The sequence below is a fragment of the Anas acuta genome, chromosome 6, assembly GCF_963932015.1.
Source record: "Anas acuta chromosome 6, bAnaAcu1.1, whole genome shotgun sequence".
Taxonomy (NCBI): domain Eukaryota; kingdom Metazoa; phylum Chordata; class Aves; order Anseriformes; family Anatidae; genus Anas; species Anas acuta.
This window is the reverse complement of record NC_088984.1, coordinates 31,093,527-31,118,095: the sequence shown is the minus strand read 5'-3', so window position 1 is coordinate 31,118,095 and position 24,569 is coordinate 31,093,527. Positions and strand designations below refer to the sequence as shown.

The following is a 24,569-nucleotide window of genomic DNA, read 5'->3' as shown; positions in this document are numbered from 1 at the left end:
TGAATGTGAGGCTTTGATGTTCCTAAAGGCAAGCAGAAAACAAAGTTAGCGATAAGATTGGATCATGTACAGGTGCAACTATAAATAGGCAAGGAGAAGCCTCCTGCAGAAGCTGAGGCAAGGAAATCTCTGCAGTGCAGGTCTTAAAGCAAGAAAAGAGTTCATTCCGTAATACAGAGTTCTGTGCCCTCATGCAGTGGCAAGTCAAGGAATCGCTGTTATTCCACAGCATACCTTAGGAAGAAAGGAGAAAATAATAAATTAAACTTTAAATACAACAAAAATAAATTTAATCCCATTTTTTGTTACCAAGAAACACGGCTGATAAATAGAATAGCTTTAATCTGTGCTCCTTAGAGAAAATATTAAGTCATCAAACTCTGCTCAACAGAAATAAATCCAGCAAGCAACAAATGTAAACTCCAAATTCACCAAAAAAAAGCACTGAGAATCGCCTATTTAAACTGTCAAGCAAATTAACACGAGGGAAGCCTCGTGCATTATATTCACAGCCTGGATGTCCCAGCAAAACATTACATTTCAGAGCAATTAAAGCGTGTGCTGCTGCTAGAGTACTTTATGGTTGCAAGGTAACAGACACGCATCAAGTCTCGATAGTTATTCAGAAGCAGCTAAGACAGTGATCAGCATCAGATCTTCTCCTACAGAGAGAAGATACAATTATCTATAATAAGCGAGATCTGAGCTTATCATTTAAAGTTAAGTTTGCAAACACGTTCGGCAAGGGTTTGACATTTCAACAGTACTCCTTTAGAGCAGGAAGCATAGCTAATAATTTGTGTGGGCACTGGCGTATCAGAGCTTTTCAGAAGAGCAATGTAAATGTTGATTTGTAAAGCATCACTGGAGTTTTATCAAAGGAAGCGTCGTTGGCGTGGACAACAGTACAGCATCTGCAGAACGAAAACCAGGTCTAAGACAAAATTAGGAGACTGGCATTTTGCTGTTACAGAAGAAAAATCTGTCATTGCCTCGGGTGGAAATGGAAGCTGCTCTCCACAAGTGACATTGCACAACCAGAGGGGCAGCAGGGACAGGAAGCTCTCAGTGCAGCCCATCAGGATTACAAGTGGCACTTTAAGAACATCGTTCAGAGCCTCAAAATTAAAAGAAACGTAGCCAGAAATTAAGTGTTAAACTCACATCTATGCCATATGCTAGGAGGACATGCCTTCGTCCCCTAAGAAGCTCTCCAGTTGGATATTATATCGTGAGCATTTAGCTAAAATAATTTCAAGAAGCAGAGCCTTAGCAGATCTGCTTTGTGTTAGAGCCCTGCGAGCAAGGAGGGTCACTGGCACCTGACGGCGATCCCAAGAGTAGCAATGACCCTTTGGCACGTTCACCAGGCCTATCAAAGTTGGCAGAATTTGTTGCATGTGTGAAGTCAGTCCGTGTTTTGCACAATTTTAAACGCGAGAGGATAAGCACCCAGGAGGGCTAAGTCCCAGCTGCAAATGCCAACATACCAGACTTCTTTCCTTCCCAAGCAGGAAAGCAGAAGAGACTCCACCAATCCCCAGCTATCGCTTTGAGATATGCAGTTCCAAAATGCTTCCTAAAATTATGCTCTGACTAATATTGAAATGGATTTTGTCCATGCTCCCGTGAGTTTCCTTATCCCAGCAAGACAAGTCAGAGCCCTAACTACACCAGATAGCAGTAAGAGGAGCCTAAGAGCTTGTCTTGGCAGTCTGTAGCAAGAGTGGAAACAACTGGAGATGCTGCTTCTTCTGAAATTGTCCAGAGGACAAACACCATGTAGAAGAATGCTATCTGGAACAGTTCTCAGGGAAGCACTCGTTTTTAAATCTCATTATCGATGAAGGATTACAACCAGCTTCTGAAGAGGCTGGAACCACTGCAGAATGTAGAATTATTTGCTTGGAAGCAGTAAAGCAAAGGACATTTGAAGCTCGTAACCAACCTTATGTACAGTGACAACAAAACAATGCATTGGGTTGGCTCTTCCTCTGCTCCAGCTTAAGGGAGCTCTGAAAATCTCAGAAGCTGGAAAGGCAGTGGGGCCATCTGTTGGCAGGTCTAGAAGACAGCGTGGCATTAATCTGCACAGAGAAAGGTGTTTACACAGCTTTAAAAGCACGCCCCCTCCCAGGGAGAGTCCAGCTCTTGCAGATGCTGATGGCAGAAGTCCAGGAAACTCGGCTTGGACCAGGTTTTGTTCCCCAAAAGTCACCTTTAAATTAAGTTCCTGAAAATATTCTACCAGTTCAGAGAAGAGACCCAAAGAATTAGGGCAGTAGATGAAGGCAGCTAAAAAGCTGCACCACATCAACCGAGTGCTTCTCCCTTTGTTTGCAAAGGTAAATGAGAAACTTCAAGCTTTAGGTCAAACAAATGAGAAAAAACACCTTTCAAACCCAAATACATTTGCTTGTTAGGATATGGCACAGCAGGAGGAAAACTAGGTTATTTACAGCTCACGCTAAGTGGTTAAAGAGGACAAAAAGTGAATTACAGAGTAATTGTGAATGCTCCGACTGTTTCCAGGAAACAGGGAGCTTCTCACCTCAGATTTAGAGAAATTATTTCTCTATCCACGACAGGAGCAACCGTAAAGGCAATCTGGTTATAAGAGGAAAGATACTGAGAGGAAGATGTCTGCTGGCCTGGGAGCCTGGAACATCCTTGAGACATGCAGCTGGCATCCTCCAAGTGCAGCTGGGTACCTGACAACCTGAAACATCCTGAAACGCCCTTGATAAGCTCAAAAAAGCTGCACTAATCATCAGCAGCAGCTGAAAAAAACAGAAGTAAGAATCAGACTGGGAAGGCAAAAACTGATCTAAGAAAATACAAACCAAACAACACCTACTGGCTGCTCCAGGTGGAAAAACAGAAGTCAGCAACAGGGTGCTGCTGTCCTATACACCTCTTAGGTCCCTAAAAATATACAAGTGACTGTCTACCAAAAGCAGAGCATCTCTCCAAGAGCTTTCCCTGCAAGAACCTCTCCAAACGAGATCTCCTGGACAGCCAAGGATGCCTGGCTGACACCAGACCCCGTGACGCAGCTCATCACTGAACCAAACTTCAGCCCACTGTCACTGGCCCTGCTCCTGGGAGCGGTTTGGTCAGAACTGTGCCAGCAGCACTTTGAAATAATTGTCACCACGTTTCCATACCCACGTGTGAGATGTGTGCGTGGCTGGTACCAAAAGCAAGGGATTGCACAGCTGGCTCGGGCAGCGATACCTGGAAAAGGATCCCAGTCGATGTGGTGGTAGCTGATGCTCACAACACCTCCCTTCGCGCTCTGATGTCTGTGACACAGCTAGTAACAAAGCAATAAAAAGGAAGAACAGCCTCCCAGGCTCGCAAGGAATTATCTAATAGTTATTGCAGAGCTAAGTATAATGAATATGAAGGGTCCAGCAGTGCGTGCTGACCACAGGTGAAGCCTCCTGAAATCCCTCCCAGCCAGAGCTGCCAGATCTAAAGGGCTCTCGGAGCAGGAGGCAACCACAACTGGTCCTTCTGGCTGGAAACAAAAGCCAAAACCTTCTCCCAGCCACCCTGGTGCCCTCCTTCCTCCTCATTCCTCCCTGCCCAGCCCCAGCAACCCCACTCGGGCTGGGCAGAAGAAAGGCAGCCACGACCAAGACCTGAAATGCTGTACCAAAGTACAAAAAAAATGATTTCTGCACTAAATTTAAGACTCTGTACTAACTAGGTAAATCATACTGTGCTGCAATTAATTGTCACATGTGTAAGAGCTGGCACTGTGAACAACTCATTATTTTATTGGGGAAAAAACACTGTTATAGGGAAGGGCTGATGGAGACAACCTACCACCAGTTTAGAATATTAGGAGTGCAGGAGGTCACGTTTTGCATCCTTCCTAATTGGAAGTTTTTACCATTAATGACCATGGAGGAAGATGAACACAACTGCTGTCTGCTGTGGGAAGAGACACGTTTATTTCAAGCTAGTTGGGTAACCCTGCGTGGAGCTCACCCACGCTGGAATCTTTCTCGAGAACCGTTCTGGTTTCGCTGAGCTTCTCACTCGGGTAAGAGTAGTAAATGGGGACAATCCCTCAGAACTGGTTGAAACAGCACAATACACTTAATTTTAATGCCCCGTAACGTTGTTAATTATCTTTTAAGGAAGAAAAAAGTTGATGAGCTTTCGTTACATTCAGAGTATTAGACCCTAACAGCTAATGAAAATGGTATAGATATTTATTTTTCTAATTAATTGAGTCCTAGAGAATAAGACTGTTTCACTTTGGGGACAGGGTGGCTGTTCTAAGACTGTTTCTCACTACACACAGGGAAAAATATTGCTGGCTGTGGAAACAAGGAGAAAAATCCACCTGTAGCACAACTGGAAGAGAAAAACTTCTGGAAAAACTTTGGCTTCCAGAAAAACTTCTGGAAGCCAAAGATCTGACAGGACTATTTTTAAAGGCACAATGGGAATATACATACAGGATAAAACCCAGTATTTTCAAGACCAGCTTCTTTGAGAACACATTCATCAGCCCTGGCACTTGTTACGTGTAATAGCAAGGCTCCTGCACCTAGCAATCTAGCAACACTCGGCTTATAATGAAGACACTTGCATGCAATAAGAGGTTTTCTTGCAGTTGGCACACGCTCCCAGCAGATTCGTGGTGATGAACCACTATTACCTATTCACTGCTGTGCAAAGTAAAAATTAGCAAACTCCATCACAAGTAGTTCTCTGGAAAGACCCAGTCCTCACGTCTCCTCATCCGTATTACCTGCTTTTACAGACAAGGAGCTGAGGTTCACACAACAAAAGAGCTTTCTCAGTTGCATCAAAAGTTTAGTAGCTAGAAACTGATACAAGGAAATTAAGACCAAAACCAAAGGACCACTCTCCTCACCTTATTTTAACTAGATTTAAAGGGATATGGTAACTTTGGGATCACCCGAGAGCCCTAGTTAGTTAACCATGCCTTTACCAAAGAGCATCTCAGTACAAACAAAGAAGCTTTACACAGCCGAGCCAGTGAGGAACAGAAACTACTTCCCCTCTTGCTCAACGATTGAAAACGTTAAAAAAGAAACCCAAATGAATTCACTCACAGGACTGAAATAGCATTTATTCAGGTGCCTGCCCACCCCACTGCCTCCAGCACAGCTGGAGCTCAGCGTTTCAGCCCACTGAGGCAGAATGTAGCCCTGCACCAGTCCCGAGAGGCTACACTACCAACCTTGGCCAGCTGTACCATGTTTATTTGCCTCTACAGCACCCACTGCCTAATTTTTCCTCCTTTATCTTCAAAACGCTCTGCAATGCAAAGCCTGGCACATCACTCTACCCCGAGTCTCACAGCAGGCTGCAGCGATGCTCTCCTTTCTGCGATGAGGAACTTGTGTGCCACAGAAGGATGGGGTGTGGTGCTGGAAGCCACACCTGTGTGAAGACTTGTCAAGGCAGCTCAGCTTTTGCAACCAGTCGCAACAGTATTCTTTAGAAATTCCCAGAAAGTTGGGGAAGAATAATTTGTAAACAGTGCTTTAATAAAGAGGAATACAGAAGCCTTATGAAGAGAAGTGGCAAGATCTATCCTTTAAAGCTCTTGAGTCCTATGAGGACAATGTTTCATTTTCTCCTCCCTAATTCAGTATTAATGGCATCGAGTAAGAGATTTGAACTCAACTCAGCCCAGCTGCCACTTCCATTTAAAAAGGTCTCATGTGCAGCAGGAGTGGCTTATTAGAGTGCCTTTGAAAGAGGACACAGTTATTTATCAAGAACAGCCTTTGTCTCGACAAATAGAAGTGCTGTATAAATGTCAGGACGCTTATAGGTGAATCAATTCTACCAGCACAGGCAGTTTATTAACAAGACGCTATTTCTATATTATGATTTAGCACAAAGTACATTCAAATTGCCAGAATACAAATTCTTTGCGATGCCCTCGCAGAAAAGAGCTGCCATATTAATGCGTTTGATGAGTCTGACTGTAAGCTTTCAGCTTACCCCACGTGTGTGTAGCTTTTAAGCAGTAAGAGGGAAGGCTAACCCTTGCAAAGGGCAAAGCCTGCAGTGTTTTATCCCCGCAGAATTTGGCTAGGCCAGTAACTCGCAGTGAGGTGAGTAGCAGGTGTCACTGAATAATATTGATCCTACATAAAAGCAAAAAGTCTCCTGAGAATAGCTCAGCTCTGCTCGTGCTCCCTCTCCCTTGTGAGGACAGCACAGGGCTTAGCATGGAAATCCCGTGGTGCCGTTTTTTGAGCCTCCTGAGCTGCCACTATCGTCCGATGGGGATCTCAGTGATTACAAAAAACTGACTGAAATTGCACGGTCATCTTCATGTCAGTAATTCAAATCCTGCCCTGATGGACTGACCAGGTCAAGTTAAACCGAACGAGATCACTCAGGGAGATCTGGAGTTCCTATTAATACTCCTTGCAAAAGGTCACAGAGACCCCTTCCCAGCACAGGAAGCCATAACATTGGAATGGGTATCGCTTCCCAGAGCCCAAAGGCAGAACTGACACTGTGATACACCGAGATTCTCTGGTATAACATCTTTGATCATTCCAACAGCCATTTCTTTCTGAAGGCACAGAAAGAGGTTGCAAGCTCCTCACTAAACACAAAGACCCCAGAGTGAGCTTTCCCCACAAAGCCAGGACGCAGTGAAGTGGTTTTCAGGATATTTTTAAATACAACACCATCTTTTTAGACCCATTTAGAGCTGAGACAGAAGATGACAGCCCTACCTTGATGGAAGCGACGTGGAGCAAAGTCTCTCCTTTGTAATTCCTTCGGGCAACCGCATTAGCTCCACCAGGGGACTTGAACACAGAAGGGCTGTGTGGTGTTCCTACTTGACTACACGCCTTGGAAGTAGAGGGAGTAGAGGGAGATTTGGGAAACGAAGGACTCATTGCTGCAGAGTTTCTTGTCTTCATCGCAGTGCCAGCGAGCTTTGATCCGGAGGAGGAAACCTGAACGGGTGTCTTGGGTTCAGTCGCTTGGGAGATGGGGCTGCCCTGAGGCGACTCCTCCAAGCAAGCTGCCTGCCTGCCTGCACTCCCACTGCTGCTCCCCTCAGCTCTTCGGGACCTTTTAGTCTGAGATGAAACTGGGAGGCTGGATTGCTCCCTTCCACGTTTCAAAGGCGTAGTTTCATTTCCTATCGATGGGGATTCCTCCGTAACACAAGTTATTTTCTTGCTGACATGTGCAGGACAGGCATCCAAGCTGTTATCTTTCTCCTCTGAGGATTTTACCTCTGGTGAAATTTCTAATTTCTCCACGTTTGTGCTGGAGTCAGCTTCCTTTAGAGGCTCCTGTGGAAGCGTCTCTTCGGGGCTATCAGGCTCTGGAGTGCACAGGACAACTGGCTGGCTACAAATGGTCACACACTTTTCCTTGGAAGTCTTCTCCTCAGCTCCTCCTTTCTGCTCAGGTTTCCCTAGGCCCCACACTTTGTTGATGTCTGCTAGATGTTTTTTCTTCGTCTTCTTACTCTGCCTCTGCACTGGCTTTTTTGTTGGCTTGGGTTTTTCTTGAGGAGGGGAAGGAAAGAAATGATAAGCTGAAGATGGGTCTTGGCAAGGGCCATCGCCTTTAGTCTTAGGCTGACCCTTGTTCAGGATGCACCGAATCTTCCTGCTTCTCGGGCTGAACCACATTTTTATCTGTTCCTTCTTACTCTTGTTCCCAGAGTCGGAGCCTGTTGGTGTGGATATACATTCTGTTGAATCTAAGTGGAGAAGGGAAGAGGAAAAATAATTTAGAGTACTCTTCAGCAGAACACCTCAAAGGAAGAAAAGAGATCAGAATAACAACAACCGTGATAGCCGATGACATGTTAGTAAATAGAACCTCTGATTGCCTTCATTTCTTCTGAAGACACGCAATGGCTTGCAAACAACTGGCACTGCCAACAGAAGAAGAAAAAAAACACTGGAGTTTGGGGATCCCAGTGCAGCTAGAGCTATCTGCTGGGCAGGCGAGCATCCAGGCAGAGGAATGCCATCAGCTCTCTGGGTTCAGAGGGCAGCATGTGCACACGGGTTTTCTGACCAAATTGTACAGAGGAGAGAAACTGCTTCCCTCCCCCAGCGGTCTTTTGGCAGCAGGTTTAACAAAGTAGCCTCTGCACGTATACAAGAGCACAGAAACAATTTCCTAAAGAGATATTACAGTTCATCTGAAGAAAAACACAAAGAGTAACTGTAATCAATCAAAACCAAAATGCTTATACCAATGTTAAACGTTCCTGACAAAGGTTGGCTAATTCTACAGATGCAGGAGGTGAGTCAGAGGAATACACAAAACCTACAAGCAATTTGTCCTCTTGTTTCATCCCTTACTTCTTGGTAGTAAATAGCTCCAAGTAATTATTTTTTTTTTTTGTTATGATCTCAAACACTTTAAAAATATGCAATAGAACAGTTTCATAAGTCACACTGCACAGCATATAGCAAATCAATAGCCAAGATGACAGAGGAACACCCTGTACATGAAGCAGCAGCTGAGACCAAGGGCTACAGGCATCCCCTCAGTGGCCACCGAATCACAAAATCACCTTCACACATGGAGGAGATTGTCCCTGAGCCTTCTTTTCTCCAGGCTGAACAGTCCCAGCTCGCTCAGCCTCTCCTCCAGGAGAGCTGCTCCAGTCCCTTCATCATTTCTGCAGCCCTTCGCTGGGCTTGCTCCTGGAGCTCCAGGTCTCTCCTGTACCAGGACGCCAAGACAGGGCACAGCACGCTCACATTTTTCTTTGAAAGGAACGTTTCAAGGTTGAACGTTTCCTCGTTTTTGATTTAAACTAACCTACTTACTCCTTGAATTAAAATAGGTTCCGAGGCACGAGGAGATTTAGCTAGAGGGATATGCAAGGCATCAGACCAAAAGTGTCTTTAAGAATAGAGCTTGAGGCAAGCTAATCAATCATTTAGTTATTTAACAAAAAACACACCGTACAGGCAAGATAATTGCCAAGTACAGAACTGCAGCTATTTGCTTTTCCTTCAGGGCTGGGCTTGGTGCAAGCAGAATAAAAGGACTGAAATGGAGGCTGAAATCTCATAACTCGCCAGCCTTCAGGAAGATATCATATCCAATTTCATTCTGACAATAATGTCGGGGAAAAAAAAAGAGCTTGATTGCAAACAGATGCAAAATATAAGACAGTTACTATTTACTTGTCTTGCCTGCACTGTTTACACAACCAGCGATTCCCTTCTAAAATATTTACCTTGCTAGGACTATCAGTCATCTCCAAGTAAGGAACAAGAATGAAATCAGCCTGCAAAAGTAATTTGTCCGACAATTTGGTGATGGCCAGAATTCTTTTTGATGTGTAGAGCACGCTAAGACTTGAAAGTCAAGAGACAAATGCAATCAAAGGCGCTGTCCTTCAGATGTAGGATCTAAAGCAGCGTAACACAATTAAGTATTTACACTGGAAGCTCTGTATATGCCACTTCTGGCAGCCAGAAAGCTTGTGAAAAATCAACCATGAGGGTTCTTAAACGGATCTGCTCATTGCTGGTTGCTCAGTGGGGACTTACCAGCCAGGTTACTAAAAACCTGCTGAAAATACACCAAATGAATGCTTTTCTGGGATTATTTTTCCTCACATGCAACCACTTGCCATGGAAAAGAACAGGGGAAGCACTCGGGAACATGCCTAAAAGGCCATCTAGACTGCAAAGATCTCCCTGCATGCATCCAGAGGCTGGCTGTGCAAACCTAGGGAAGCTCCTGCTACTTCTGCCAGGATGTTTGATGTCTCCAAAGGTAATAAGGACAAACGGCAGATCTGCCCTCCCTGAAAATCCTGTCCTTCAAGGGACTGTGAGCCGGGAGAGAAAAAGGCAGTGCTGAGAAACTAAAAGGAAGCTGTTACAGTTTAATATGTAAATGTTCGTTTATAGAAAGAGGGCATTATCTGGTAGCTAAGTGCGCTCAGTTCAACTACCTTCAGAGAAAATTGCTCGTAGAAAAATTGATCCAAAGGAATTCTTTCCTGTCTCCAAGTTGGAAGCCAATCAACGGAGCCTGCATCTCAACAGGGATGAAAAAGTGACTGTGGATGATTAAGATTTAATTGGCTTATTAATACATAACAAGTTTCCCCATAAATTTATTTTTAGAGATTCATTGAGACAAGGTAAATCAGTGGAGCATGACTTACTAATTCTCTATTTTAAGCATTTGCACTGGTGTAAAGAGTATCCACAATAGCAGTATCAGAACCAGCCTAAAAAAAATGCAATTTATTTACTTACCAATGACTACACATTAACCATAACATCCATATACACACTATTAACTAAATGCTTTCTAAATTAGGCTTCTTTGCACACAACAAACACAAGTTTCTTAATGCTAACAGTTAATAGAATTCAATTTCTTGAGTATTGAAAGGGCTGAGAGTAGACAAAAAATAGGAGATGTGTGGTGCCTTGCAACTGGAGAACTACATTTCCAAGTTTTGCTGTAGTGCAATAACAGACTAGAGCAGGAAAAAAGGAGCAATTAGAAAATGTGGTTTAGCTATCATTAATCTGCATCAAAGGAATATAATGATGCACATTGTGTGCCTTTCAAATTATTCTCTATTATGGGTTTCAGAACAGAAGTTGAGAAATCTCTTTGACAAACTAGTCCCTTATTAAAAATCAAAGGGAAGTGCTTTGGTACCATCTGTGCAACATTAGTGCCTTCACTGAAGAATGATTATTTTGCAAGTTAAGTATTCAACACGGGGGGGAGGGGAGGGGGGGAGGGAGAAATTCCAGCTATTCAAAAAACTCAGCTTTAGCTATTATGAAAAATGTCACAGCACACATGAAACGCAGTGCAGTCCCTTACAACAGGAGTTCAGCGTCCTCCCCTCCACGTCAGGAAATGAGAAACTCAACTGTGATACTATAAAGGCTAATCAAAAGTTAATTTCTCCTCCTGTCCACAGGCATCAACACAAGCTTCAGAAGATTTGACCAACACCTGCGAAGTTCTAGCTGTGTACAAGAGGATGGGGGGCAAGAAAAATAACACGCTTTGTGACTGTTGGAGTGAGGCAGATGACATTATAAAGAATGAAGTAAAATCACCTCCAAGTGGTTGTTGGGATAATTTACGGCAATTCCTTCCTAAAGAATACCACCCAAACATCTGAAGTATTTAGAAACTCGTTTTCAAGAGCATCTGTCAATGAACCGCCTTCACCTCTAGTATGCTAGATACTATGTCCATGATTCAACAAGTTCTTACTAATTACCCACCGTAATTACTGTAATTTTATATATTGTAGAGTAAATGCAAGGAGTAAGTTTCACTTGAAAAGAGAATCAGAAATAGTATGGGGGGGGGGGGTGGAAGCCTTGCAAATTCTGCAGGAAGGTAGACAAGAGAGTGAAATAATCCAAAGATTAATGTTTTTTCCTCCTCCCAAAGGAGACAGGGACGCTTCTACCCTGCACAAGATTAGAAGTGGAATAATACCTATATTATTAATACTGATCATCAGCTGTTACAAAAATAACCATGCTCTTGGGAGAAAGATGCTATCATCTCTCTGCTAGAAAGTTTGGAGACATCTGCAAAATGTGTAAGTGATAAGCCACAGAGTACTTCCACAAGTTGGAGGTTTTAATCAAACATGTTCTTAGTTCTATAAAATAAAGCATTCTTGATACTTTCCTGGCCAGACTAAAAAAAAAAAAATACAAAAAAAAAACAACACCCTTCCAATTTGGAACTTATTCTGAGATAAATAAACCATGAATTAAAAGATTACTTCTCCATCTGATGTTGCCACAACTGACTACATGTTGTTGCCAGCAAGGTTCCTTTCAACATACATTTCATTGGGGTATTTTTCACATAAGGTAGGAAAATTCTTTAGAAAAACTGAGCTTTAAAAAAAAAATACAACAACAAAAAATAGATTTTCTCTATTAAAACCAGCAATTAAGAACTGTATGAATGAAACTTTGGACAGCGAGGCATGCCCGTGCAGATTTACCAGCCTAATTTGAGCTGGTATGCTTGGCGTGCTGTAGCTAATTGCTTGCATGTCCAAGGCTGTTTCAACATAAAGTAACACAAATTTGTTTGTGTTTGTCCAGCACTGAAATGAAACTGGAAGATTCAAACACATCTCATCAAAAATGGTGATAATGTCCTAAACCGCTCTGTCAACATTCACAATGGCACTTCTCCCAATCTGGTTTAAGCCCTTCCTCCTCTGTCTTGAGGAAGAGAATGCTGCTTAGACTGAAATGCTGGCCTTGCTAATAAAAATATAACGATATCAACAATGGTTTCCAAAGCTAGTGCATTTGAAGTATGTGGAATGAATGCTTGTTCCATAATAAAGGCACAAAACGAAGAGCCAACACAATGCCTTGCCACAGACCTTGGTCCATGTAAGTTTCTCAACCTTGGTCCTTGCCATCTCTCAATGCTTCAAACATCCAGGTCTATACAGAGAAGAAGCATTCCCTTTTCTCCTGTCTTTTGTGTTGATAAACAACACCAAGGCTTTGTTAGTGAGTTATTCTAGCTAAGCTGAGAAAAAAATAAATAATAATAGTAATAATAACTTTAAGCAACAGCAGACTGTCCAATCCTGACTTTATTTTCTCACCTGTAAGTCCACCAACAAAAGTCCCAGGGAAAAAAATCCCCTTCTGTTGTGGTTGGTTGGTTGGTTTCTTTGGTTGTGAGGATTTTAATTATTTATTAAGCTAGCCTGCCTCCAAAAACCTTAGTGGCTTTTGCTGAATTGGCACCTATGAAGCTGTTATCCCATCAGCCACAATTCTCAAGATGTCTTGGACTTGGCAACATTAGAGCTAAAGGCTGGGGTGCAGATATCCCATCTATGAAACCAGTTGGATTCCCACCATCCTTGTAAAGGTACAGAGGCGGACAGTGAGAAGGGCAGGCTGCTCTTCTTCCCTTGCTACATGCTACGGGTCTAACATCTCAAATGAATTAATTAGTTTTTAGATTCAGAATTTGCTACCGATAGTTTGCATTTATTTTCTAGCCAATTCCAGGTCCCTTCTGTTTGCCAGTTCCTCTCCAGAGATCCCTCAACAGTATTCTGGAGTGTCACCTCTTGTGTTTCCCTTTAAAAGGGAAGCATGAGCTGCTTTGTGCAAACTGTCCTGAATTGCTGCTGCTTTTTACAACAACCAAAATAAACTATCCTTATCCTACCTTATCCCAGCAGAGCACCAGGTGAGATCTCTCTTCACGTACACCGTGGAACCAGCTGGGTACATGGATTTTTACACTTGAAGTGTTCAATGTGTGAGCTTAAATCTATCCATTTCAGCCATAGCAGTTCTGTGCATTTCTGAAGACAACACATGGATCTTACTAGGCTCCAAGACCCGTCTTCTCGGATTAAAAAAGGTTAGTGTGACTCATTTGCATCAGAAACTTCAGTGTCAACAACAACATTCTCAGACAAATGCCTCTAGAAAAGCTACAATTGTCTCAAAACTAGACACATAAATACGCAAAACAGAAAAAACAAATATATGAAGAGATCCCCATTTCAACTCCTTTTCAACTGCTTCATTTCCTTTCCTCCATAGAAGGATTGTTTTTTTTTAGTGTGCCTCTTTGACTGGAAGATAAAAATACAATTTCTGACCTTCTAACAGAAGGAGAGAAGAAAACATCGTTGACGGGAACATAGCAAAAGTAGTGCTGTAAGAACTTGAAAGCAGCTTTTGAACAAGAAAAGCCCCGATTCTCCAAACTCAAACATATTTCACTTTGTATATATTAAGTTCAAGACATACGTCTATGGGAAGTGACAGATTTGCCAAAGATATGAGTGACAAACCTTCCTGAAGGATTTGCTCTCAGAAACCTGAAGCTACAGCATCCTGTGATTTGCCATAGTACGAGACAACTGATTGTTGTTAGAGCTGTGCTCATTTACCTGTGTCTGAACCATTCACGGCAATGAAGTTGGGAGATTTTTCCCCTTATCCTCACTACAAAACATCCAGAAGACCACTGATGTTAATACAGGGCAAAGACTAAGTACGACAGAAAGCTCCCACATGAGCTCATAATTTTAGCTCCAAATAAAACGCTTGTAAGCTTCCATTTTGAGCCAGCCTTTAAGTCACAATAAAAATTGTGATATCACGTTAAGGAACGATAAAAGGACCTCATCTTGCTCTGTGCTTTAGCCACACCACACAAAGCTTGTTTTCAAAGAGCTATGGGACTGAATGCATTATTTAACTTGTAGCACAGTGAAATTTCAGACCAATTTGTAAGAGTTACTCCAGCCATAAGTTCTGCAAAACGTCTAAACAGTATCAATAATCGTAACAGGCTGTATGTTAAATGCTGCATTTTAGCATTACAAGTAGCTCTTCTCAGAGATTCTCCTGCAGCTAGATTTTCAACAAGCCTTCACCACTTAAACTGTTTCCCTGAAATCCCATTTAAGCTATCATCTACAGTTTTCTATGCTCCGGAAGATTTTATATCTCTATAAAATGTATTCCTATGCAGTTGGACATCGGCTTCCAGTCTCATCACTTCAATCTATTTTGATGCCAATAATGAGCTACATCGTTATTGAACACGAAGGTGCTGATGGGATTAGACTTAGAAAAAGAATCCTTTATTTAGACAAACACATTAGGAAGCAACAATGAAGAAAGAATTACTTTCTCTGCATCTGACAGCTAAATGAATGTTTTCTAAAACTTGGTATTACATAAAATGCTCCTCTCTGGGCTTACAGAAGAGACACATTCACCTACACTCGTTTCACTTCATTTTTCCCTACTTTCACAATCAGCCTGAAATTTGATAGAGATGAATTCCCGGAGCACAATCTCTGCAATCTTCTAGCACAGTCAGCAGTGACAAAATGCCATTGTAGCAGACTAGCTGATTGTTTGGGTCTGGAATAAAATAAATGAATTAAGACTCGCCTCCTTCTCTCTTTAGGCAGGGGGCAAGGAGAGGCTTTCCGTGTGCAAAAACCCACAGCTGAAAATTACTGGGACACCATGCACGTCCTGGTGCACAGGTAGGTGAGAGGTGTGATAATATATGCCTTAATCTTTTAAAAGGGCCCCCCAAAGAAGTGAGTGATTCTCCAGTGTGCATTTGTGTTCCCTTAGGAGCACAGGATATGACAACTTGTGCCCCTGGTGTGTGCAACTAACTGCCACATGACTTGGGAATATATCCCACTTTCATCTAATTTTGAAAGACAGATTCTAATGAATTATGGATAACCCGCTCATGCAGATTTCTTAGTAAAATAGATTTGAAGAACAAGCAATCCATACAGACAGTTCTCTTCACATCAAGTTTTCCAAACATGGTTTGGAACAGACTTTCAGAATCTTAAGCAGGGCTGCACTGCTCATTCTCAACATGGAAGGAAACAGAGCGGCCGGGACTCAGCGGCTGTCAGAGACCCAGATTTGCTCTTACCCGAGGTGTCTGCGCCCAACAGATGCCGCAGTTTGCTGCAAAGCTGGATCATGTTATCTAGCTGCCGGTTTATCTGCACATCTTGCACCCAGGCTGGCATGTGGCACACCGGGCATTCTGCGCCGACACAGTCGCCCACACAAGATCTGAAAGTCAAAAAGTAAAAATCCATTATTTGGCGTAAATTATCTCCAGTGCTTGCAATTAACCTTCCCACAGCTGAACGCTGAGAGAATCCCTTAGCTTAACGTTGACAAACTACTGTTGTAAAGCCCATACGAGTTAGTCACAAATGCAGGAGAGGACATTTATCAAAGCAAATGACAAGCCATAATTAAGCAAGCTAAGTCCAGATCCTTGTCAGAATGCTGCCATGGTTAATGTACGACACCTACAGTTGCAGTCTGATCCAAATTTTCCAGGTATGCTGAGGCTCCATTGCCGTTTGTCTCTAGACAACTGTTTGAGCATAATTGTTAAAGTGCCACTTTTTACAGCTCAGGAAGAGGTCTGGCTATTCTTCTACAGCCTGATATTTTTAAAAGAAGTGACAGAAAGCCTGCTCACGCTAAGTTCTCTTTCACTTTTGCCTGCTTAAAATTTTCTTGATATTGAAAAGTTTCACCTGTCTGAACATTTTTCTCTAAGAAGCCCCCCAGGGATCTGCAGGTGTTCAGAGTATTCCATCACTTGTCTTTCAAAGCATTTATGTCAGGAGAAGATCAAAGCGGGGCACGGGGGAGAAACAGGTTTATTTAAGGTCGTTTAAACACTTGTAGCTTCTTACTAACACCACTTCCTTCATATCAGCTAAAATCTTTTCTTCATTTGATTAGGCCAGTGAGAGGATCTTATGCTTTGCTACCTGAGCTGCATCATCCAAAAGACGTTTCTTCTTCTCAGTTCCAATTTATTCTAGTAAACGTGTGTTATAGTTTCACATACCCAAGACTGAATTAATTTCAGAAAAGTGTCTATTAACTTACCACCATGTAGCATGCACAATTCTAGCCAGAGGTACAAAACTAAGTGTGAGCAGATTATATTAAACATTTGGAGCAACAGAATGCAAGTAATACCACGGCACTGCGACCTCAACAGGAAGATCAAAGTCAGTGCTCGTAGACTGTAAAAGCAGTCAGGTTCAAAGCTGACAGTCAGACCCCCCAAAACTGGTAGCATTATCAGTTAACAACATCAGAAGTATCACAACTACCAGATACGTTCCCAGAATTTTTTCAGAACTATTCTCTGCACCGGCATCTCTCCCTCAAACGCAAGTATCTTGCCTTCAGTTAATTTCCAGAAGGATGTAAGATTTGCCACATAAAAAATGCTGCTAGGTGCTTGTGCTTTGCACTGTAATCAGCCTGCTCCAAGAGTGCAAAGGACCTCGGGAGCTGAGACACTGCTGCGATCAGGGAGGCTGATGCACAGCTCTTGGCTCTGACATTTGTTTCGTGACACGGACACTTCAAGCAAAAACGAGAACCAACCAGGTCCTGTTCTCCAGGAACGCTGGCCTCAGGTCTCCCAAGTCTGTAAAGCGTAGCACAGAAGAAACAGAGAATGACTTTTATACGATGACTTTTGCTAATTATTCTAGCTGTTGGCTTTTTACACTCATTACCCATTAGCCATAACTAACGCTGCAGTTACTTATACAAAACTGCAGGAATGGATCTCAATAAATATCCCTGCCCATAGTGAAAGGCATGCTGAGAGAGAACCTGTTACATTAGGTGCTACCTAATTATTGCATCTTGTTAGTTTTACATGTTTCACTTAACACACCAGAAGCCAGCTCTTGCCATTCACCCCACTCCTTCCCGCGTATTATATTAAGGAATGTGCTTCTTTAGCCATGGATCAAAAGCAGTTCATGTCCAAATACTACACGTCTGTCCCATGTCCTACCAGGTTTGTTTGTTAACAAATTAACCTAAATTTCCTCAGGCCTATTTTAAAAAGAGCAGCCATAAGTCAAGACTGAACCACCAACAGGCATTATGTTGATGTAAAAGGCTGGATAAATGGAAAAGAAAGGATCAGGTATAACAACAGGGGTCATGGCAAATAAACCCTCTCTAGAGCACAAGACAGCTGCTGGGGAATGCTTAAGGATCCTACTGGCTACTCTTTCCAGCCTCACCAATGCAAAGTGCATCATGCATCATCTTCTGGTGTCTTGAAAGTTCTTCTAAAGCCAAGAAGAAAAAAAAATTCAAATAGCGAGTGTTTGAAATCCATCCTCTGGAATACATCAGCATTATCCAAATAAAATCACCAGGCCTTGGATGCCCAACAACTACAATTATGTTTATTAAACCACTGTTACGCTACCCTTCAGGAATTCACATTATCCCTCATGAAAAGAAACATTTCACAAGATAGATACGAACGTATTTATAGCTTGTACAAGCTCCTGGGGATTATCTCACAAAGTACTCTGTGGGCAGGTAGTGCAAATAAAGCAAGGCACAAAGAACTGCTTCAGAAGGCAGAACCTTCTGCAGCAAGTAGGGGCCTAAGCTGGGCAAGAACCCACACGTGACGAACTGCTCGATCGGTACTTGGGATCAAGCATCCTTGGGATCTGTACTTAGGGGAGGAGATGCTGAGGGCACCTGCTCTTTAATCACTTTCTCATTAAAAAGCAAGGAAGTATCCTTTGCTACTATTTTAGTCTTCAGGCCTATAACACCTTAAGTCCCCATGAGAAAGATGCAGCTGAAGCAGGCAGTAAATACACTGCCAGTACGGCAAGAGAGTGAGTTTTCCTCCACATTTATTGGCAGGGTGACTGTAGTATTAGCAAGGGGCAAGGCTGAACCTCTACACTGGCTTAGAAGCAGAGATTAGAAAGTGTCCATCACCTCCTCTGCAACAGGTGTAGTATTTTAATAGAGTTCACATCCGTGCGGTGCAGCAAAACTGTTTCAGGTTTATGACGGACCTTTTTAGTACCTGTGTTTGCTTTTGTACACCACAAAGAGCAGCGAGATGTGGGAGAGCCACCAGGTCCAGCTGCCTTCCCCTGAGGCAGGAGCCGTTCGGCTCTCCGCCTGTATGGGGAATGCAGGGAGATGTCCCAGCACAGGCTGTGCGACTTCTGCCTCCTCAGAGGTGCTTAGCGGGACGCCAGGAAACACGAATATGGGAAAAGTTACACTGACAGGCCTGGGGGCGCAACGCAGGCTGCTATTTATGCTGTTTAAGGAGATGAAGATGCAGAGAACCTCAAGCTGCCGTGCACCCTCACCCCACTGTGCCTGATGGCGCCCTTAGCAGCGGGCAAACACCCCAAACCCCTCGCCCAGCACCCCAAAAAGCCTGACCCCAGACCCCACAGCCCCCACAGCCGCCTCACAGGGACGCAGGGCAGCAGCCCCCAAAGCCCCCGGCTACTCACAGGCAGAAGACGTGCTCGCACCGCCCCAGGGACACGGGCTCCCTCAGGATCCCTGCGCTGAGGGCGGAGGAAAGAAAGCGCCATTAGTTTTAAGGCGGGAAGAAAGGGGGGGGAAGGGGAGGCTCGGTACCAGAAGGGACGAAGCGCCCGTTACCAGCGGGAGCAGCTCAGCGCCCTCTCCAGCCGCCCCAACGCGGCTCGGGTGAGCGCCCAGGGGTGCCCTGGGGGTGCCGTGGGGCCGGGCTGCCCGCCCGGGTCCAGCCGGTTGCCGGAGCGGCCGCGCAGCGCCTCACGGAGCCCCGCCGCCATCGCCGCTCCGAATTGCCCGCCCGCCGCCATCGCGCATGCGGCACCCCCAGAGCCCGCCCTGGGCCGGGGGCGGGGTGGCTGAGGGAAATGGCGGGAGGGACGCCCCTCGGTTGGAGTGTAAGCGATTGAAGCATCTTCTTTAACGGTGTCATAGACTCATTACGGCTGGAAAGGAGCTCCAAGATCGTCTGGTCCAACCATCCCCCTAATACCAGTGTCACCATGTCCCTAAGCACCACGTCCAACCTTTCCTTGAACACCCCCAGGGACGGTGACTCCACCACCTCCTTGGGCAACCTGTCCCAGTGCCTGACTGCTCTTTCTGACAGAAATGTCTCCTCATTCCCAACCTGAACCTCCCCTGGTGCAACTTGAGGCCATTCCTTCTAGTCCTATCACTAGTTACCTGTGAGAAGAGGCTGACCCCCAGCTCCCCACACCTCCCTTCAGGCAGTTGAGAGAAATAATGTCTGCCCCGAGCCTCCTCCAGACCAAACATCCGCAGTTCCCTCAGCCGCTCCTCACAGGACTTGTGCTCCAGGCCCTTCACCAGCTTCATAGCCCTTCTCTGGACACAGTGCAGGGCCTCGATGTCCTTCTGGTACTGAGAGGCCAAAAACTGAACACAGCCCTCAAGGTGCAGCCTCACCAGAGGACCCTGTCCAACACCTCCCCGTCTATAACGAACAAATCTAACATATCAGAAATACCTCCTTTCCAAATAACACCTGAAACATGCAAGCAGGGGCATCACAGTGCCCCACAATCCCTGAAACATCCCCAGTACCCCAAAAACCTCCCCAAAATGGGTGCAGCGGAGGCTCAGCTCCATGCCCATGATATAACCCATGCATATCCATCATGATGGCCAATATCTGTTTCTTCCCTTTCTCCTGCCCCTCAATCAGAGCTAGGTAGGAATGTTTCACTGCTGTTATATATATATATATATATATATATTATGTTTCCTGGCCTGCATGTCCGGTAACGCCTCACAGCTCAGCCCAACCTCCTGCTTTTGGTGGGCTGCTATTTTTGCCGGGATGCCTCTGTGGAAGCCTCCCCCGCCTCCCCTGCACGGTGTAATTACTGAAGCACATAAAGAAGCTATAGCAAGAATTTATCACTTTCAGGTAGAAATACTCCCAGCCAAATAAAAGATAGAGTAGAAATGCCAGAAGCAATTTATAACAGGCTTTACTGACATTTCGCATTGAGAAGCTCCACCAGTGAGCAAGCATCACGCCATAAATCTCAGTGCAAACACGATTAAAGCAAGCGAGTTATTCTTTGAGGGAACTTCATCACAAAAGTGACGCGGAGCAGGCAAATTTGGCTGGCAAGAGCAGCAGAAAACAGATGTTGGTACGATGTCACCAGCTGAAATTTGGGTGCTGTTTTGGCCATTTATGGAAGGTTAAATATTGGTCTTTGCAACTGATATTAGCCACAGGTACAAGGAGAACACCAGTCATAGGCATGAGGAGATCAGCGCCATGCAGGATGCAGAAACCTGAAGTCTCTTGGGTTCAGGATGGTCATCTGGAGCATGCTGAGGTGTGAGAGGCTGAAACACCACCAGGATGATGGTGGGGACCAGCACGTCCCTTGCTCCTGATGGTGCTGCATCCCATCATATGCTCACACACCAAAATGGATATAGGAGACGGATGATGTCAGAGCACACAGCTGGGACAGGGACCTGCTCCATCAACCCTCTGAAACCAGGATAAACTCACAAAATAAGCTAATATTGTCATTTGGCTATTAAGCACCAATGGTTTCCAATGTTAATACACTCTTTCCTCTTGCTCAGCTCCTGCAAATTTGTCCTGCACTCCAAAAAATGAGTGCCTGGCATCTCCTGGCATCTCCCAGTGTGTCATGCCAGAAGATAGCAAAAGAACCTGCTGTTCAGGTGCAACTTTAAGGCAACTTGAGGCGTTTGAGCACAAGTTACAAAAAACATATGATCCATAGAGCTCTTGAGTCAACCTGGCATTTATGTTCACAAAATATGAGGTGTCGATATATACTGTATAGGACAATAAAACAGATAAAACCTCGTCTGCCTTTCCCCTGGCTGAAATATGTTTACTGTCCCTCTCGATAAATCTGCTTGTGTGAGCATGGACTCCATTGTGCTGAGACATTATGTGGGCATTTACAAACATTTACAACTAAGTTAAACCAAGGCAAAGTACTGCCCTGGGCAGCCAGCCTCAAACAAATACTTGTGTTCAAGAAAGATGTAAAAGTCACAAGTGATTCATTTGCCCTAATTTTATAAAGGTTAAGGAATGGACACTCTTGGAAATCTAAGAAACATCTTCCCCTGAAGTGAATTACTGCAAGCAATTGGACAGTCAGGAGCAAAAAAAAAAAAAAAAAATGATGCAGAGAACAGGAAGAGTGAGATATATATCACCAAATTTGGTTTATGCAGTATTTAAAGTACAAGGAAAGCCATCCCAGGCAGTATAAGGCCCCCGCACTTTGAAATAAATTCATAGTGTGACAGCAAGCCAGTAGAGTGGTTTCAGCAGTGGCACGATGTAGTGCGGCAGCGGCACGTGTGAATCGGCCATGCTGCACCCCACCAAGACAGCGATGATCCTGGCCGTGCTAAGCTGATAAGGTGGTTTTCCAACAACGCAGGGCTTCAGAGCAAAACTAGTGCTGAAGGATGGCACTGGTAAAATCCTACTGTGTCATATCATGCGTGGCCCATCTGGTAAAGACCCTTCTATGCACATGCACCGCTACCTAATATCCCATTCATTAGTGAGGTTGCTCAGCTGCTGTTCAATAAATGGACCACCACCATGCGATTCATCACACAACAAGGAGGAGGGTGGCTGTTCCTGCATCTCGCATCCTGCCACCAGGACGGGTCTGCTCCAGCAGAAGACTGAAAGAGGAGTGCAGGAGGAGCAGCCTCATGCTTGCTGTTTCCCCAAACATCTGAACCAAAGCCTTCAGTGGGCTGAGCTCGCTTGAATATTGAGGGATTTGATCCCCAAAAGGAAATAGCAATTGAAAAAAAAAAAAAAAAAAGTCTATTAGGCATTCAAACTAAGCAGCACAGTCAGCATTGCATTACACGGCGTTAAATTATTAGTCGAGGCTCAACAGCAGGAACATCTGCTGGTGTTAGACATGGCATTTTTAATTAAAGGCAGCAGCAGCCTGTGGTTCATCGGTTCTGCTTTCACCATGTGAATTGCTAAATCTGAAGGCTGCTTGTACAAAAGATCTGGTCAGGGCATGTGCTGTGGAGCCGGTGCCACAGAAGGGCGAGTGACAAAGTCACCGAGGTGACAGATAATTCGCACCCGCATCCGGGGGGCCCATCACTCAGCAGGAGCTTGCTGCGAATCCCTGGCTCAGTCAAAACTGCAAGGGATTTTGTGAAATTGAGATTACCCTCCTGGTTTTTCCTTTCCTCACCCTCTGCGGGGTGGGGAAAGGGGGGTTTCCTACAGAAAGCAAAGTAACAGAGAAAAACAATGCCCTTGGGAGTTTTACTTCCATAGGCATAAAGGTTTGAACAGGGAATACACTGCCCCCTGCCATCAGCTGCCCACCCTGGTCCCTGGCCCCAAGCAGGACCAAAAACTGCCATCAGACCTCGGCCAAGGATGTGAGCATGGCTCTAACTTGCCCAAAGCCCCTGGCAGCATGGGTGCATCCAAGAAACCAAGAAATAGCTGTGAATGGAGCAAAAAAAAAAATAAAATCCCACAGCCTGGCTCAACGCGAGGCAGCCTCCTTTGAAGGGAGCCAGCATTTCAGTAATGTAATCCAAATTTTGGGCCTGTTCAGAAGAGGCGATGTCCTCACCCACCAGAGGCGGGGGACAGAGGAGGGATCTCGTCCAGGGCAGGCATCGATGGCAGCAGCGTGGAGCCACGTGGCCGCGCAGGGCTGGCATCCCGTCGGTGCGGCGGGGGCCAGGATTTCCCTCGGCGAGCCCCGCAGATGGTGTTTGTTTGCTCAGCCACGATGAAAAAGGAAAATATTTGGTGCAATCTGCTCGCAGGCAGAGGCAGACATATGGTCGGTGCGCTGCGAGCCTGGATGCTCGGGAAAAGGCAGTGAGAGCTTTGCAGCGGCTGTTAGATGTTGGATTACCTTTGAGTGGGAGGAAAATCCAAGGAAACCTTTGAAGAAGTTGGGGGCAGATTTCAGAACGTGCGGGGGCTGCTGTGGCCTGAACCCTCTTATTATTAGCCCCACTCTAATTAGCCCTGTTTCATTATCCCAACTGTACTAGAGCTATCGTAAATAACCCAATTATAATTAAAAGGAGCCTCAGCTCCATCTCGGTGCTCGGAGAAGCTCTCCCTGGTTGGGTGCCCGTTCCTCTGGCACACACCAAACGCAGGTTAATGAAGACGGGGGTGATTAAAGGCAATCGGCGTGGTGGAGCCAAGGTGTGGGTGCCGCATCACTTTCATCCTCTTTACACCTAATTTATGAGCCCGTTTTCAAAGGTATCCTTGCAGCATGAAGCTTGCTGGAAACCTTTGGGCCACCCCAATACAGAAAATCCTTTTTATTTCAATTTTAGTTAAATTGGAAAAAATAAAACCCCTAATATTTTGGACGTCAGTTTCCCAAGGCCCATTTCTTGGTCGGGACTAACGCCCCCATCAGGTCCCATTAAAGGTTCTGGTAAGGTTTCGGCTGTGCTGAGGGGTGCTGGGGCAGCCGACCACCAGCTGTGATCGGCCCCTGCACATCCATCTGATGGGAAAACGCCGAGGCAGTGCGGGCTCCACTATAAGCACTGGTTTTTGGGGTGTTGTGCTTTTTTCCTTTCAAACTGAGAAAGCATGGAAGCCTTTCCTTTCTGCCAGGGCGCCTGTGTCAGGATTTAATTCCCTTTTCCCCTGCACATCTCCTTTTGAAGACGCACAGCCGAGCGTCCCTTTGAAGTTCTCGCTTTTAAATTTGTCTTTTGGCTGCTGTCTGCTCCGCGACATCGATCAGGGCCTGGCACCTGCGGTTTCAGCAAGATGAGACAGATTGCCGGGACCACAGGCACCGGGCCTGGTTTGGGGGAAAAAGTGCCGTGACTTCTTGACAAGAAGCCTTCCTCTCCTCGAGGAATTCAGGTTGTTCGGGGGGGCAGAACAGACCCCCAGCTATTCGGGGGGGATGCATCCAAGCCCAGGATGGGGACCCCCATGGAGTGAAGCTCCATCCCTGCTGAAATTGGGAAGGGGTCCTGGCTGCCCCCTGGGCTCTGCACACAAAATGCTGGTGAGGCCCCAGAGATGAGGGAACTAGAGCAGCAGGGAGTGCAGCATTTTTGGCATTTCAGGAGAATACGAAATGTGTGGGTAATGCTCCCTTGATT

General features: G+C 45.0%; 1 protein-coding gene across 2 annotated transcripts in view; it reads right to left on the bottom strand.

Moving 5' to 3' along the window:
* The window catches only part of BARD1 (BRCA1 associated RING domain 1), a 43,938-nt gene extending 24,648 nt beyond the window's left edge, over positions 1-19,290 (bottom strand). Inside the window, exons 1-4 of one of the 2 annotated variants that reach the window (XM_068686334.1) lie at positions 19,050-19,290; positions 18,896-18,952; positions 15,484-15,629; positions 6,750-7,738 (exon numbers count right to left, since the gene is read on the bottom strand). In XM_068686334.1, the coding sequence (XP_068542435.1) occupies positions 6,750-7,738; positions 15,484-15,629; positions 18,896-18,952; positions 19,050-19,234 (1,377 nt within the window). In that variant the 5' untranslated portion in view covers positions 19,235-19,290. The remainder of the gene's footprint in view (positions 1-6,749; positions 7,739-15,483; positions 15,630-18,895; positions 18,953-19,049) is intronic. The other variant, XM_068686333.1, reaches the window with a different exon arrangement.
* Positions 19,291-24,569: the final 5,279 nt, after the last annotated feature.